The sequence below is a fragment of the Chelmon rostratus genome, chromosome 14 (assembly GCF_017976325.1).
Source record: "Chelmon rostratus isolate fCheRos1 chromosome 14, fCheRos1.pri, whole genome shotgun sequence".
In the NCBI taxonomy this organism is placed as follows: domain Eukaryota; kingdom Metazoa; phylum Chordata; class Actinopteri; order Chaetodontiformes; family Chaetodontidae; genus Chelmon; species Chelmon rostratus.
Genome location: NC_055671.1, coordinates 13,100,469 through 13,118,542, shown reverse-complemented (window position 1 = coordinate 13,118,542; position 18,074 = coordinate 13,100,469). Strand labels below are relative to the sequence as shown.

The 18,074-nt window shown below is 43.3% G+C and overlaps 2 protein-coding genes across 3 annotated transcripts in view; both read left to right on the top strand.

Moving 5' to 3' along the window:
* Positions 1 to 2,305, top strand: part of grik1a (glutamate receptor, ionotropic, kainate 1a) — a 33,379-nt gene extending 31,074 nt beyond the window's left edge. For both annotated transcript variants that reach the window (XM_041953067.1, XM_041953066.1), the window contains one exon: positions 1,894 to 2,305. In XM_041953067.1, coding sequence (XP_041809001.1) covers positions 1,894 to 2,061 — 168 coding nt within the window. In that variant the 3' untranslated portion in view covers positions 2,062 to 2,305. The remainder of the gene's footprint in view (positions 1 to 1,893) is intronic.
* Positions 2,306 to 6,445: 4,140 nt separating this feature from the next.
* On the top strand, positions 6,446 to 16,690 carry map3k7cl (map3k7 C-terminal like). The gene is made up of 5 exons (XM_041952618.1): positions 6,446 to 6,775; positions 7,739 to 7,820; positions 10,464 to 10,522; positions 11,886 to 12,001; positions 15,758 to 16,690. Exons 2-5 carry the CDS (start codon positions 7,745 to 7,747, stop codon positions 15,936 to 15,938), a joined length of 432 nt encoding a protein of 143 aa, XP_041808552.1. The 5' UTR covers positions 6,446 to 6,775; positions 7,739 to 7,744; the 3' UTR covers positions 15,939 to 16,690.
* Positions 16,691 to 18,074: the final 1,384 nt, after the last annotated feature.

Below are 18,074 nucleotides of genomic sequence, written 5' to 3'. Positions count from 1 at the left end.
CTTTATGTCCTAAGGCCAGAGGAAGTCACGACAAAGTTTAATAAGATTACAGGGTGGTTTTATACTGTATAACTGGGTGTATTCAGACTTCACAGACTCGACTTTCTTAGGTACCAACAAGCTTGTTTTATGAAGAGAAGACCCCTCATCTTCATGCAGGCATGTGTGCTTTATAATTGACCACCCCCTCCTATTTGCATGCTCTTATTATACAACATGTAAGGAGCACTTTACTGATGAAAGCCTGAAAATACACACTGTAATTAGGGAAAACACTCAAGACATCTGGAAAGCTTTTTTGAGTCACCTGTTCGTGTCATTTTGAGCACAAAATTATTAGAACTGTAGATCGCTTGCAAAATGAGACATTTAAGTTCATATAAACAGCGTAGTGCTCTGCAGGGCTGCCCTGCTGCTCTCCTGCTTGTAGCCCTCCAATAGCAGCCCACAAGTTTAGCTTCATTCAGTGCAGTCTCAGTAGGCATTTGTGTGTACTTTAGAAGCAGACTCTGAATGCCATTTGGGAAATCAAAAGATAGGAAAAGTTATTTGAATATTTTCCTCCTCATTAAGCTCGCTGGTGGGCTGGTTTGGTTGGCTGAAACGTGGATAACAGTGATGGAACAACATGTCAGGTTAAGGTGTCCCCTGACACAGATCTTAAGCCAAAAGTAAAGTCGTAATTTCATAAATAACGTCCGGTGGCTGCAAGACATTTTAACTTTGGCAATAATGGATTGGATCACAGAGGCATACAGACTTTCAAGGTCTTCACTGCTCCTCTGGACTGACCTTGTTGTGTAATCGCAAGATCAGTCTCTGTCCAAAGTAAAACCCAGATTCAGAGAAGTTGGGATGCTGTGTAATGCTGTGTGCAGTCATTTTCAGACGAGCCGTTTTTACTGACAAATGTTTTACCAAGTGTTCCCGAACCCATGCAGTAATATCCTTTATTCAATATTGTGCTGCACAAAGTGGTGAACCTCCCTCCATCCTCATTTGTGAACAGACATGAGCTGAATGTGTGCTTTTTGCTCCCCTCCCTCAGTCTTTAAGGTGAGGCTGGTACGAGGTAGGTTTTCTCCACTGATGCTGAGTGTTGCTGATATTCGTGGGAAACCCTGCAGGAAGCCACATTCGTTTGAGAAGCCTTCGGCAAAGCTTGCGGATGAAAGCGGGGAAGACCTTCTGTGGTCCTTGGATGCAAAGACCATCAGATAAAAACGGGACAAGTTTGTGCCATGAATGATAATTTGCTCAAATAAATTTAGCGCGCACCCCCTCTGGAGGAGAGGAAAATAAAAGGCAAATAAACATGATCGAAGATTAATGAGTTCCGTGCGATGTATTATTCTGCAGAATCAAATAAGCCCAAGGCTTCTCATTTCAGAAGGCCCTCTCTTTGATCATTTCAAATAATTACCATATTATGAATTCATAGCTCCCTGCATTAGGATGTTGCACAGCAGACGTCCTTCATCTCTTGTCTGTGCAACTGGATTTTACGATGAGACAACAGAGTTTACAAATCTTTTACAACTCTTTAAGATAAATTTACAGTGTATGCGTGTTCTGTCATTTCTGGTGTGTGTGTGTGTGTGTGGTCATACTTTAGCGATGACTTGCAGTCACTGGCTGCCTGCTCACATTCAGCTGCAGGCAAGCTGAATCAAATGTCATTGCCTTAGCTTTAAAATTGAATTAGTATAGCTTTTCAGTTAATGCTGTATCCAGTAATTCCCTAGCTGATCCAATTATGGAGCAGCAGTAATTTTTTTATGCTAGCACATTCACACAGTCTTTAAACTCATGGCCAAAGTGCATAATGACTTTATTGGAAATCAGCTTCATTGGTGTCTTAACCCAGGCCTGTAATTGTTTTCTCTTTGGCAGTGCGTGTCTTTTGGCGCCATGATGGAGGAGTTGGGCATCTCCCTGCAGTGTTACAAAGGCATCCGGAGGAGGTCGCGACCCCACAGCGGAGCAAGGTCAGCTTGCATCCTCTGTCAACCCAAACCCGCTGCAAAGAGGGAGGGAGCGAGACGGGACTCCAGCACGTGAGCCTCGGATCTACAAGAGCTGATGGGACTTAGATCAGAGACTGCTCGATTGATCGCTTTCCACTCCTCAGATTTGTTTGTGAGCCGCCGAATGATGTGAAGTTGCTTCCTCATCTCCCCTGTCTTTATACTGTTTGTGTATGGATAATACATTAGGCAATGTGCTGTAGATATAGTTCACAAAGTCTTGGCCTTCTGTCAACATGAATAATGTTAAAACAGGTGACAACCACGAGAATGAAAGCTCTCTCGTCGTTTAAACCATCGCTGTTCCCTCATGGCTGTAGTGTGAATCTGCACACTTTAAAGATACTCCCATTGTGTAAATGTATCACGACTTCACTGATTTTCAGAGTAAATAAGATTTTTGCATTTTTTAAACCGTCCAATTTACTGCTGTTGTTGTTTACAGTCGGCGCTGGCGTGTGAGCGTGTTTCTTTGTGTGCCTACTGGCAGGCAGCGAGGTAGCTTCAGAGCGGACTGCTGAGCCAACTCTGGCCAGAGAAAAGAGATAAGGACCTCTAAGGAAAGTCAGGAACACACCTGCTGTTTTATACCCTTCAAGCACCCAGATCACAGACACATCTCCTTCCCCCCAAACACACACACATACACGACCTCACAAATGCTTGTGATCATGGCATAGCTGCCTGCACACCGGAGAAAGAGTATGATACAGGGAGAGGGAGAGGACAAAATGAGAGGCCGTTTTTTTTAATATGCATGAAATTCTCAGGAGGTCAAAGACAAAACACAATTTCCTTGTTCCCCTGGGAGTAACCATCTTTTTTCCCCAAGAAGCCATTTTTTTTCTGTTTGCAGTTGTCGAATTTAAAAGCCTGAGGGAGGATCTTGTCTCCTGGTGGAGACAGTGGATCTCAATGGATGTGTGCAAAGTGGGAAGCTCCTCATGAAGTACGTTACAGGCTATAAATCAATCAATCAACTGCTGCATTATTATTTACCATGAGATTATAATCCATTGAAAGAACCATAACATTGACATAAAACAACAGTCATTCCAACAAAAGTTCCTCCAGAAAAGATCCCTCATAAAAGAGAAATACCTGCCAAAAGACGTTTCACGAAAACTATATTTGAATTTGATCTTGTTTGATCTAATTCACAAATTCAGTGTACTCACGGCTCGGACAAACAGGTGTGCTTTTCCACAGATTCAGAGCAGGAAGATCTATTGCCCGACAGCAGTGTAAGCAGCATGTTGGCCTTGACCTGCAGGTAATCACAATGAGGGATGAATATGTTCCCTGCAGCTGCAGCACAATTACCTCTGTGCGGCATGAATACAGAGAGCATCAATTAATATTTTCATTTTACAAATCCTTAACATCCTCATAGCGTTCTTTTCTCATCACCTCAGAATTGTTTGTGTCCTCTGAACTTTACCTCAGGGTATAAGAAATGAATCAAAGAGGAAGAAGGACGCGAGAGTTCACTCATGCTCTTTGTCTCTCTGCCACCTCTTGCTTAACCCTTTTAATCTCTTCATCAGCACCATCAGTCCTTCCTTTACCACAGTAATCTTACTGCACACCTGCCTTGTACTCTGTCAGCGGACCAGACTTTTGCTATGTGCTGTTTTGGAAAAGCCTATCGATTCAGTGTTCCTGACATTTTGGAAATACTGCCACCAGTAAAATCACAATGAAGCCAAGAACGCAATCATTCAGCGCACGCGAATGCAGAAAAGATTACACTGGCAATGTCAACACGAACAAATGCTGGTCAGACCCTAACTGCAGAGGGGGAAAAGAGAGAGGAAACTGCTAATGGATCACCTTAAATATTAAATCTAAACACAATTCACTATCAGTAATGTCAGGACTTTCAAAACTGACCTCCGATCCGGTGCTTTTACAGCTAATGCAATGACATTTCAAACAGGAAAGAGCAATAAATGGATGTAAATACTTTAGCAATGACTCGAGTCAGAGGTTTTGTTGTGGCACTTCCCTCAGTGGATTGTGTGCACTGGTTTGTGTGCATCCTTAGAGAATTGGACCGAGCTTTTCTTAATCTCTTCATGTAATGAGTTTTCTCTTTTTTGGTATTCAGATTAATTCTGGGATTGAGCTCCATCCAACGTAATAGCGTTTGGTTGTGTCTAATCTCCTAACCCCATAATTCTTAATCAAAACCAAAGTCAGTTTTTTTTTTTTATCATTATCTAATCCGTCATGAATGAGGCCATGGATTACAACTCTGACCTTGGCATCCTGCACGGCTGAGCAGGACTCCGCTCCTCCTCGCCATCCCGAGGCGACCTCACCTGAGCGACGTTCTGCTGTTGCTTCTGTCTTCATGTCCTTGCTTTGTTTCATCCGCAGGCACTATTTGCCGCAATGATCCTGAAACACAGAGCCCTCAGCCTTGGTGGCGGTGGTGGAGAGGCGACAGAGTTAAAGGGAGAGTGGCATCTGTCTGTCTGTGCCATCAGTAAGAAGGTCAGAGATTATGATCCATACTTCTATACCTCTCGCACAGATGAACAGAGAGAGATTGAGAATAAAATTCCAGAGAAAGCGACATAGAGAGACAGCTCAAAGAGATGCTTTTTGACATCTCAAACACGCCCAAAAGGGCAGAATATTACAGACGGGATAAATTGAACCAGCTCGTATAAAAGCAGCAGCATTATAAAAATCAGTTTTACGTCAGAGAGAAGCTGCATATTGCTTGTTGTAATTCTACCTCTCTATGCATCTCAACTCTCACATATAAAACCCTCAAACCTGTCACATCTGGTTTTATGTACCACTACACGATGCTCTCACCTGTACACACAAAACCCCTACATACAGGTACAGAAGAGTCAAATCTAAACTACGACTCCGGCGTGAGAGTGGCAGACGTTTGAGCGTGCCCCATCCATCACAATGAGATGAACAGTCTCTGGGGCTGATAAGGCAGGTCTGTGTCAACAGCCTGTCAATGAAGACAAACGAGGAGGAGGATGACTCTTGGAGGTGCAGACCATCATTTATCTCTCTCTGTTTGTCTCTCTGTCTCACTTTCTCTGCTGCCATCTGAAAGCCTGGCTGTAAGTAATGCAAGGGGACGTCTGGTGGTCTTATGTACAGTAAAATTGCACTAATTCTGTTAGAGGATGGCAGACAGTAATGTACAACGCTCTTTCCCCCCCTTTTATACCCATCCAAACATTATTATGATGATGATGTTTAAGCCTATTATGAATTCTAGTTATGCACATTCATGCACTCACATTCATTCACTCGTCTGCATATAAAGAGGCCAGATGGAATCCAGAGAGCGATGTCCTTTACACAAGTTGCATTTTTTTTCCAGCAACTCTGGACACTTCAGATCAAATGCAAAGCACTGCTGGCAAGTAAAAACAATAAATTTCAACTTTTTCTGAGCAACTTTACAACTTGCATTTTTCAGATAATCTAATATGGTTTTAAACTGAATTTCCTCTAACTAGGAAAGAACTCTTAATCCTTCAGTTCTGAGAGATTCAAAAGCTACGAAAAGTAAGTCCTGATGTCCAAGAGGATAAACCATGCACCTCAATCTGTATGTGTGTCTATATTTATACGTGTTTTAATATCTAAAAGGGGGTTCTTTAATTTAGTATCACACCTCCGTCATGTTGAGGGACTACCATTCTGAAGGCTTGAGTTTGCCATTATGGACGTCGCCATCTTAGTTTGTTGGAGCCAGAAGTTATCACAACCTCTATTGGATCTGCCTGAGGACCCGCTGTGGCAGCCACTTCTTGACCGCAAGGTAACCATAAAGCAGAAGCTGCTTTATCGTCTATTTCAATCTAAATGAGACCGTAATTTAAAAAATGACCATCATGCTGCATTGAAGAAGACTTGAAAGTGGTGATAGAGACCATGAGCTCATTAGGAAACTGTTTGCTGAGGTAATAAATTGAGAGAAGTGAGCTTACACACCATCTGACTTCTTTTTGCAACCAGTGGAGTCGCCCTCTGTTGGCCATTAGAAAGAATGCATCGGCCTCGCTCCATTCATTTTGCCATCTATGTTTGCAACACAGTCTTTCTTTTAAAAATGGTCTAAATCCCAGTCCACTCCAATTAATATCTACAGTTCTGTTCCCAAAACGTCAATTCCCAACAACAACAAAAGATAAACAGACTGGTATGCTCTATTTTCCTCTGCAAGAGCTTGACTATTATAACACGAGATGTTCTTTCTGAGCAACTGTCTCATTGCACAGCTATTGCAAAGCCAAAGACCATCCCAGCGGCATGACCGTGTCACTCAAAGCAGCGCCGGAGCGATGGGCATTTTTGCGGGCTGGAGTCATGTCATCTGAGACATTTAATTGGGCCCGGGCCACCACAGGGGGACAGCGGACGGCATTCCTCCACCGCCTGCGCCCTGTTGTGTTGCTCTGCGCCGCGTGGCCGCAGTCCGTGGATAACATGTCCCGTGCCCACGCAGACCTGAGCGCCTCTGACTGACACCAGGGCAGCGGACGCCTCGGCTATGGTGGAAAACCTTTGAGCGCAAAATAATACAGTTGGAGTCTCAAGAGGGAGGCGGTGGGCAACTCTTGGAGCTCTTGGCAGCGGCTGAGACGGAGCTGCGCTTTTCCTGGAGAGACCTCGGCAGCGAGCGATCAGGACTGAGGACGCGCACTGCCGCACCAAACTTTTTAAAAACCGGAATTTCCTGGGTCGGGTTCGTGCTGCTTCAGGTAACAAAGACCTGCTGGTCCAGATGGGTTCTTTTCAGCTCCACAGTGCATGCAGGAGATTCCATACGTGTGAAATATACTAGTCTCCATCATAATGTGGATTGCAGTCTATGTGTGCGTTATTATTCTCTCACTAAAACTCATATTTTAATGCAATGCATGTTGTGATTAGTTGGTACTGCATCAAAATTCGACCTTTCAACCCTTTCCCAGAAACTGAGAGAGACGCTCATTAAAAAAGTGCTTATTTGCTTGTTGCAGAAGGTCACTGAGGTACAGTATGCTGTGTGAGACAGAGGGTTTACCAGGGTTAAAGCAGGCAAATGCCCTGATATAAAAAGCCTGTACCTTCACTGGAGGGGGGCATGCCAAAACCCAGACCTCAGAGCCAGTCTGTCAAAGCTCCCTAATTATTTAATCCTGCTGCAACTCTAAATGCATGATGAAACTGGTGTGTGTGTGTGTGTGTGTGTATGATCATAAGACTCCACACTGGCGTGGTTTAATCACATGCTTTCTCAAACAAGCTGCAGACTTTCATCCAGCTGAACATTACACCTGCTGAGTTCAGTGTTTAGCTTTTCTCTCTGATTAAAATCACAATCATGGACGAGGCTGGAATAAAAACGGCCACTTTTCGCCTTCAGTTTGGACACCACAGAGACAACACAGAGGGACTAGTGATCAGTCTGCTGATTTGATCTATTGATTAATTGTTTGGTCCATAAAATGGATTTGCATCAGAAGAGATTTGTCTTTAAGGTGCTCACTCTGTCCAGCAACAGTTTAAAACCCAGAGTCATATAAAACAGAAAAAGGCTGGAAATCGCCGCCTTAATGAAGCTGGAAACTGTCTGTTTTGAGCTGATCAGCTTATCGTTATTTATTGCATAATCACTCGTCTTTCATGAGGCCCTTTTGATTGTGCTAACGCTTCTGTTTTGTGCCTGTGGCCTCGTGAAGGGATAAATGATCACCTCAACCAGAAGAGTGTCTCCCGATAAATCTGAAGTTAGGATCGCCTTCAGCCTCGACGACACATCAGGTAAACACACACGCACCCACAGAACATCCACACACGCTGCCATATGCTCGCCTCACACACACACACACACACACCTGTCTTCCAGTATCTCAGAATGATTGTAACAACTTATTTTGAGTTCCCCAATTGCTCATTTAACACCCGACAAAGCTCGGAGCTCTACTCTCACTGCATTTCCAGTATGTGTGTGGTAACGCATGCACAACATTCTTCCCACCAAAACAGACAAGGCCCACCCTCGACACACACACACACACCCACACACACACACACACCCACACACACCCTATCACTTTAACCGTGGTCATTCTTCTAAGCTGTAGCTGAGACAGGTGCCCCCTCTATTTCTGTAGGACCTCAGCATATTAAAAAAAACAACAGCCACACATGCATGTGTGCAGCTGTGCACTTGCAAAGCAGACATGTATGCACCCACACAAGTAACTGCACTGCTTTTCATGTGACTAGCACTTTTCAGTCTTCAATCAAAACATGCACAATCCTCTGTCCCACGCACACATCGTGGAAGGTCTAGCCTACCGATGGTGCTAGGTGCTGTTTGTCAGGATGTTTTACTGCAGTGGGGCCAGGCACTGGGACAGCAGCTGCAGCTATGCAATGGCAGAGTCAGGTTTCCCCTCTAATACTAACAGTGTCCTGCTGCCTGATTCACTGTTCAGCTTTTAGAACACTGGCCTATATTTATAAGCAGTTAACACTTCCAGTCCTACTCCACCCACCTCTGATCCCCCCCCTGTCTTTCTCTTAGGAAGTGAGATGAAGGGCTGTAGTGGGAACGACACCCTGAAATCCCGCTCTACGCAGAGAGTCAGTGAACAGTGAAATCATTGAATTCTGCGTGTTGTTTCCGCATGACGACGTGGCCTCTTACTGAAGTACTTTTTGGTTTCTTAATCGTTCGCGCTGCCGTTCTTTTGTGTCTATCTTGCTGTTTCTCCATTTCATCCTTCTCCATGCTCATCCATCTGTATTTTTCTTATTCAGTTTAGTTTCACTTCGCTTTCCAGTGAGTTTTTGTTGTGGGCTTTAGTCGGTGGCGTGATTACATGCTTTTAGCTGTAATGCAGTTTTAGTTGTAGCCCCAGAGTTGTTCAGGCACAATCCGACCCCAGCCTCCAAAATATTCCCTAGACGATCATGTTGTTGTCTCTTTGAACCCGTGTTTCTCAGCAGGGGGACTGAGACCTGTGCTCCGTCTGGGGATCATCCGCTAGGCCCCTCATGACTTCATGCCAGGCATAGTTATAACCCCACACTGTGTCAATCCTAAACATGAGAACTGTATTTATTCCACATCATAATTGGCCCCATGGCTGCAGGCAGGCCCGCTAATACTCCTGCTTTTAGAAGGTTGCATCATCCCAGGATTCTCCACATGTGTTCCACAACTCCAGGGGGACATTGCTGGCGAGGCAGACGCTGGTGCAGACAACCTGTCTGTTTCTGTCTGTCTGGCTGTCTGTCTGTCTGAATCCCTCTCCGTCCATACATCTGGCCTGCCTGTTCTTTCTGCCCGCTGTGTTTGTCTGTCTGCTCACATAGATGTCCCCCCGTACTCTTACGCTGCCTGTCTTTCAGTCTGACAGCTCATTACTGCTATACAGTAAGAGGACATGGCTCATTTATAAGTGCAGCGCTGTGTTGCTATGATGTGGTGGCATTCAAGAGGCCCCTATACTGTTTCATTTGGGGCCATTTATGAGGCGGAGAAAGCAATTAAAGCAACTGCCTGTAGGACAAGTCACTTGGCTGTGCATCAAGGACATGCAGCAAAGAATATTCATGAAAAAAAGACATTTTTGCAGAGAAGACATTAGGCGGAATTGACATTGTCCTTCAGCAGTAGCTGCTAAAAGGATAAATTGTTTGGCTCCCGTTTATTTAAAGGACAGAGCTGAAAAACTTGTTTGTTGCTTCCTGCAATACTTTCAATATATCAACACAGTTGCTGCGTACAGTTTCTAACTGAGATTTGACAAACAAATTGACACTAATTAAGGCTGATTATGATGGAGCGGTTAAATGAAAGGAAATTACAGTACATACAGTATGTACATGTCCTCAAGTACAGGTTTCAGGTACTTGTACTTCAAGTATTAAAATCTTGAGCTACTTAAATCATTCATTGCATTTGAAAGGCAAATATTGTACGTTTTACTCCACTACATTTCTCTGCTACAGTTACTAGTTACTCCGCACATTAAGATTTGTTTTCTCATGAAAAGATGCATTGTTATGTTTTAGTAACAAAATCTATGATAAAGTAACACTACGGTCCAATAATTACTATTATTTTTGATATTTTAAGTACATTTTGTGTATGTCCTTTATATGTTTACTGAAGTAGAAATTTGACTTTTACCTGTAGCATTTTTTTACAGCTACAATTTAATGCTGCTTTTACTTTTAAGTAGAAGATCTGAATGCAAGGCCATACTGTGTGCTTTGGAACATGCTCAGGAGGAGCACATATGCAGTTTTCACTAATGAATTGTTGGTATTGTTGACCAATACACGATCACTATTTATTGTGTTTAGATCAATATTTAATCAAAGGCATTCTAAATAGTATTACTTTTGCAATAATCCGTCATAACTAAATAACATCTTCTGTTTCAATAGATGTAAAAGATGTGGAGGACCTCCCTCAGACTTTCCCGGACCTTGAACAGCGATTACAGGTACAGAAAAATCCATCCTGAACAAAAGCTATTCTGCAATATTGAATTTCATGTCTGGCTGCTGTGTGGCTCAGTGCTGCGTTCAGTGAATAGTTGAACAATTTCATGTTTAAAACATGTTTTGATTTTGTGAAATTTCTATTGCTCTCATTATTTCATTATTGCATTTTCTACTTAACTGCATAACTAACTCACAACTGAAAGCCAGACCTGAAAAAACATTCCCGAAATTACTTACTGAAAAAGAGCTGGGCAGAAAAAGTAGATTAAAAAACAAAATCATAAAAGAAAAAAAACAAACTGGCTGATCTGTGGTTAGCTGGTAAGGTTGAGGGGTCGATTCCCGGCTGGGGCAAACCGAGTTTCCATCCTTGTGTGGTTTTCCTCCAGGGGCTCCAGTTTCCCCCACCATCAAAACATGTATTTTAGGTGAGCGCCCCTGACCAAGGCACTGTCTTGCAGCTGAAGTTGGTCCCTGGGCGCCGCACAGTGGCTGCCAACTGCTCCTTAGGGATGAGTCAAAATGCACAGAACAAATTTCAATCACTGTATTAAATTTGATTATGTAAATGATGACGATGATGATGATGAATGATGGTGGAATTTTTGGCGCTCAATTCAGTTTAGTGCAGAAACTGAATCTGTTCATTAGCAGGAGCTTGGGTTTAGTTTACCAATCCTGTAAATCAGTGTTTTTCCTGTGTGCACTCACTCTGCTATTAGTGTTGTCATTGAATTATCCTTCAACGTGTGCCAGTGCCAGGGTCGCATAAAGTGCATGTTGGTTTAGAGTATCAAATGAGAACAGGAGTACCAGGCCAATGAATGATACACTTCATACGCTGAATTACAGGCTAATAGAGGCTGGCAAGTTTTGAATTATTTTTTTATTTATTCACAGGAAATCATATCATACATTTCAATTTATAGCACGGTGAGCGTTTTTGGTCTTTTGCGACCTTGACATCTTCTGATCTGGTGTCAGACATGCTAGATGTCACGTGTTGTCCTCAAGCAAAGCAATGTCACGTTTCACCAGTGCTGATATCTGCAGCAAAATTTCATGGATGTTCTTCCTGTAAGAGATAACCTGTCACGGATCAAAGTACGTGACAATGTTGCTGCTGGGGCACTGTGGGAGCGGTCAGAAGGTCACTGAAGTCATTAGGGATTAGCCCTTTAGCAGCCTTTCAGCACAAATTGGAATTAGAAACAATGTCAGGGAAAAGGGAATTTGCAGGTCCAGGTCTGTACCTCGTGCTGCATGTGTGATATGACCTGTTTTTTCTATATTGCTTAGTGTTTTGTTTCGCTTGATAGCAGGTATCTCTGATGTCACATCTCTGTCTGTGGCCTCTTGCAGCCAGTGCCCCCCTGTGTGTCTCTGAGAGAGAGCGTCCAGGTGTACAAGGAACACTGCAGGATGGCGAGAGAGTTCCACCAGGTCAAACATGAGATCGCCATGCTTGAGGACCGCAAGTGAGTTTAAAAAAAAAAACAAAAAAACAAAATCTGAGATCTGTACTGATAGCTTAGTCTGTAGCCTTCTTGGCTAAAGATTGCATGTGAGCCACAAGGAAAAGGCATTTTGACATGTTTCATATCAATTACATATACACGGTTGAGTAACATTGATGCAAGGAGTCCCTGTGGTGAAAGAAGTATTAGATTTTTTCCTAAGAGGAGCAAAACCACAGTGTGCAGGGTTTGTCCATACAAAGCTTCACTTAAATTTCTTAGGTAAAAGTATGTGAGTAAAGGATCAAAAGTGAAAGTGCTCATTATGTAGAGACGCCCATTTCAGAATCATACATGTTATATTATTGGAATATTATAATTGATTCATCAATTAAATATTGCAGCTGGTAAAGGTGGAGCTAATGTCAGCTGCTTTATATACTTCTGCATGTATTCTAATGATGCATTAATTAGTTAATTATATGTTGTGTAATAATCTGAACCTGAATCTGCAAAGTAACTAGTAACTAACGCTGTCAGATGAATGTTGTGGAGTTAAAAGTACAATATTCCCCTCAGAAGTGCGGAGTAGAAGTAGAAAGTTGCGGAAAATGGAAGCACTCAAGTAAAGCACAAGTACAAAGCTCCATACATGCATACAGTACTTGAGTAAATGTACTTAATTACTTCCAACCATTGATGCTGGCGTAAGACTGCAAGGCATTTTGGATCAATATGGCCACCAGATGGCACCTGTTGACAGCTTCCATACAGCATTTAGCACATGATCCCCTGAGAGCACTTTCCTTAAGGTGATATTTGAGCAGCTGCTAATGTATGACTTTGATTTCAGATGTATTTTTCTATTATTATTACAATTACTTTTAAATTAGGCACATGCTCAAGTATGTGTGATGAGTATGGGTGTGAGGGTTGCTCTGAGCACAGGGTTTCTTTGGCTTGCTCTGGGTCATATTTGGGAAGAGTAACACCTCTGCTGGGGTGCGTATCACACTAACTGCGAGCCTCGTCAGGTGGAATTGAGCGAGAGCCGTCGTATGTGTTAATGCACATACGTGCTGTATGTACATAAGCAGGGGTGTATAACACACCCCTGTTCCCTCAGCAGCTGTGGGTAGACTTAGCAGGGGGATTTTCAAGACCCTTGCCGTTACCCCACCACACACACACACACACACACACACACACACACACACAAACACACACACACACACTACCTACACCACTTGGCAGTTCCTAAATAGAGAACAGCAGGCAGACTCTGATGGGACGACTTTAGCCTTGAGTTTAGATAAGAACGTGATGAGTCATGCTGGTCGAAACTCTTGGTTCTCTCTTTTCACACTGTCGCTCATGCCAACATCGACTGACACGTACACACAGACACACACAAAGTAAGAGATATACACTCACATTGAATTGAAACACAACTATAAACCACTGAAGGCAGCACCACAAACCATGCTTTTACTCCAGTACTAAAAATATACTTTTATTCTTATATCCTCACATGAATATCTTCATATTCTCTTCAGATGTGTGTGATAATGAACATTTTGTTACTTCCCGTATGGGCAAGATTACACTCAGAATGGTGTTTAGCAAGGATGACAAGAGGAACAACACACAACACCAACCATAACCCGCCAACAAGGGATTTTCCATAAATCACTCAGTCTGCTTTTGGTCAGTATCCGGCTGTGCTGCAGCACTTATCTGTACTGTGAACTTTAACTGCTGTAACTATCCAGTTTTAACTAAATCAGTCAACTCCATCAAGCCAATGACCTCAGCACAGCATCAACTAAAACACTGATCTCTCCAAGTTGGAAAAACACTCCTCACTGTGTATCGAAACGTTGATTCAGACATTGATATTAGGCCTAATGTAGTTAAGCCTGTTAGTGGTATCATCATGATGCAAGGGGATTACACAAGATTGTGAAATAGCTGTAAAAACATGACTTTCATGTTAACATTCATGTCCGTGTTAGAAGTTTTGAATTTATTTTGACGCAGGATGAAGTATTTGGGTTCTCTGGTTTCTGGATGAGTTCTTTTAAATTGAAAAGGATCTCTTCCCCTTTTTCAGGCTCTCTCTGTCACACACATATGCACACACACACACACACACACACATGCATATACACAAACGTGTTTCAACTTGCTTCCAACAAAGTGGAAAAAATATTCAGATGCATGTGAATCACTCATCTTTACTGGAAATCGGTGTTTTGTTTGCAGTGAAAAGTCATGCAGGATTGTAAAATCATAAATTACAGTAACCACGTCTCTTCCCCTCGTATTTACAGCATGCGTGTGTCATTAATTATTAAAGCAGGTTCCCAGCGTCAAAGCGATGTGTAAAAACTAAAAATAGATTGTGGATGTGGAGGCTCACGTATCAAAGTTTCCGTCAAACAGCTTTTGTCATTATTGTTCCTGGTGTTGCAGGAAATGAACTGTCTGAACCTGATTTTCTTTGCACAAGAGGATTTAATATGAAAAGCCCATTGAAATTCACACATCACCACTTCATTATTTAAAATAGCTGATTGTTAATGATTTATTTTTCACTCAATAAGTTCAGTTTCTCTATATAAATAGGACATGTTGCATGCCATAGTCAAACATAGTTGGAGATTTTTTTTGCCTCTATGGCAGCCCTATCACATGTGTGTGTGAATTGAGCTCAACTGTAAATGCAATTAAGGCCTTTAAATTCCCTAACATGACAGACAACTGAATAAAAACCAGCGCAGCCATCATTAAAGCTCCACAGGCAGCACGTACTGTCGAACGCAGACTCCTTTCCTCCTTTGTTGATGCTGCTGTTTTGTGACTTGGCACTTCCCAGCTGTAATACAACACTGACAGTCACACACTCTCGGAGGCCACGACGCGCACATTCTACGCATACGTGTGCGTGCGTGTGTGCTCACACTGCCGCTCAAAGTCCAAAGGCTGATCTCTTCCCTGAGTGTGAAATCGCTGTTCGCCAGGCGAAGTCAGGTCATGCTGCCTAAACCGGAGTTTGTCAACTGGCTGGGCTTCGTTGGGAAAGAGTTGGGATGGGGAAAAAAAGGTTTGCCAGTTCATGTTATTAAGTGTGTCATGCACATACCAGCAAGATCCCAAAAACACCAGTGGAGTGGAGAAACAATTGTCAGAAATTGCAAACAAAACGTGATAAAATCTGCCATTTTATCTGCACCAAATCTGTGCCTGAATGTAGTGTGCTCTAACTGTTTTTCATGAGCCAATATGATTGGAATTAAGGTTCATACCAGATATCAACACAACAATTTGCACTGAGCATCATCAATATTACACAGTGTTTGGCCATGGCCCACCAAATGCCTTATTTACTTACTCCACAGTGGTTGCCTTTGTTGCCCAGCAGGATCAATGTTTGTTCCGCGGCTCAGCCCTTTCTTAAAGTTTGCATTGCCTCCATGCTTATTTTGGTTTCTCTGGTTTCCTCCCACATTCTGCAAACAAGATAGCCGGAGAATCTAAATTGCTCATAGGCATGACGCTGTGTCTGCCTTCCTCTGAGCTGGGAACCTGGTATGGGTGTTTCCCCGCCTCCGGCCAAGCTGTGACGCTCTCCAGCTTTTCACGTCAACTTCGGCGGGAAGAGATAAACAAACATCAACAAAGAGACAATTAATTGAAGCTTTTGGAGAAACGTTACACTGTTCATGCAATAAATATAAAAATGTGCACCTGCTGCTGTCTCACTCATCTACTTAGGCGCAAGTTGCTGGCAGAGCTGGTGGAGGATGAGAAGGTGGCCATGGAAATCGCCCGTCTTGAGGAGGAGTTTCGGCGTCTAACGGAGGAGAACCGCACCTTGGTGACCGTCCACGACGAGCGCGCCCGGCAGCTGGAGAGCCTCTGCTTGACCAACCGAACGAGGCAGGACTCCTCGTGACCCCTTACCTCCGCGGAACCTGAGACCTTTTGAGCACCCAGCTGACGCCAGGCCAGGAAAACTGAGCAGAAACAACGGCTCAGCTGGCGCTCGTTCTACACAGTCAGTGAATCAGCTAATTACACAGAAAGGCCATGTTTATTCATGTCTGAGTCATTTGTTTGAACCACAGACTGTACTGTCATCATCAGTGTGAAGTTGTTATAGTGATTGTACCGAGCTATGACACAAGGCCGCTCCTCTGGGCGATGTTTTGTTCTCATATGATCTTGCAGAACCATCCTGGTCGCTTTTGCAATACCTCACAGCCTGTTTATACAACGCCAGCAGCTGTGAATGTGACCAGGTATTCACACATCTGTCTCAGGTCCCGTGGAGAGTCAGATCTTTTACCTGAAGTCTCTGGAGGGAACTAACGGTGGTATGATGTGGTCCAAACGTTGTATTTTGAGGAGTGCCCCTCCCCCCCTCGCCTCCCTCTCTCCCTCCCCCAACACTTGCCATTCAAAGTTCCTGTTATGATAAAAAAAAAAAAAGGAAATGAGATGAGATGAGTGTTTAAAACAGTGTGTCAGGGGTCGGGGGAGGTACAGCCATTTGTGAGGAACAGCAAAAGAAGAAGGGTGACTATCCGTTTCACAACAAGTATCTGCAGCGACACAACACTGTCAGGGTTGTGCATTTTCTGATGAAGCGTGTCTCGCCCACCTTTCAAAGGGGAAGTGTACCGCAACAGAAACCGTTGCTTATTGTCCTCGTCTATTAATAAAATGCATTTTATTTTAACACCAGCATCAGTTCCTTGGTTTCATTTCTCTAAGCCGGGGCTGTTGTGTTTACTGTCTGCTTTATGATGGTATTGCGGCACTTACATGGAAAAAGGAACTTTTTTTTTTTTTTTTCATGAAGGAGATTAGCTCACTGTGGAATTATGAAACTGTCACCTGATTGGCCGTTTTGGCTCTGGCAGGCATCCCTCTGCCTCCTTCAAATCATGTGACATTGTGAAAACAGTGTTTTGTAGTGATACTTTGCTGCCTGATGCCCCTGCGTCTTTATACAAAACTCACTTTCAAAATTTGAGCACTGCAGTACTTTTCTGGCGGTATTAATGCACCTCTGTAGCCGTCCGCTCACAAATATGTGGTCAACATTTGGGTCACAGTTTCTCACACCTCAAAGGCCACAAAAGAAATCGAAATTGAAAATTCATATGTAGACAAATATTGAATTAGGTTTATAATTGTGTTGGTACACTTTTATGGCTGTTTGCTTATTGTACCTCTGCCAGGAAGCCATGCTCACTCTCTCTCTCTTTATGACACACACACACACACAAACACAAACATAACAAAGAAGACTTGAACTGCACTCCCAGAAAGATTTCCTGCTCCCCCACAACATATGAGACAACAAGGACCCACTGAGAAACACTGACACAGTAGCCTCCGTCTTCTTGCAGCAGGTCAGTTTAATTTTTTTATAAAACACAGCTTGTTCTCAAACTGCACTGTGTCTGCAATTAGTCGAGTAAGTCCAGACAAGTGCGAGTCTAAAGACACAGACAACAGACTACGTCCTGTTTAAACACTGGGGCTTTATTCCCAACCTCCACCTTAATCTCTGAATTTGTGTTTGGGGTAAATCTATAAAGGGATTTTCTGGGAAAAAGTTTACCAGACGGATCCGAGGGTGGGTTTGGTGCGGACAGGAAAACTGCTTGCTCATCCCATATCAGCAGGAGTGCGTGAGTCAGCGCTTGCTCTGTTACACCCACAGCTGTTGCGACACACACACACACACACACACACACACACACAGATACACAGACACACCGTCATGTTTCCATCACTTCAGAGGACACTGACTTACAGTCACTTTCTGGGGACTTACCCTTACTTGTCTAACCCTAATCCTCACCTTAACCTTAACCTAACCTTACTTTAGCCACAACCCAAGTCTCCCCCTGAAAATGTAGTGATTGACATTATGACATGGCATTTTGGCCCCCGTAAGAGAGGCAAGTCCCTACAATGTGACTGTAAACAGATTTATGTCCCCACAACATGTGTAATACATGTTCACTCTCTCTCTCTCTCTCTCGCTCTCTCTCTCTCTCTCTCTCGCTCTCTCTCT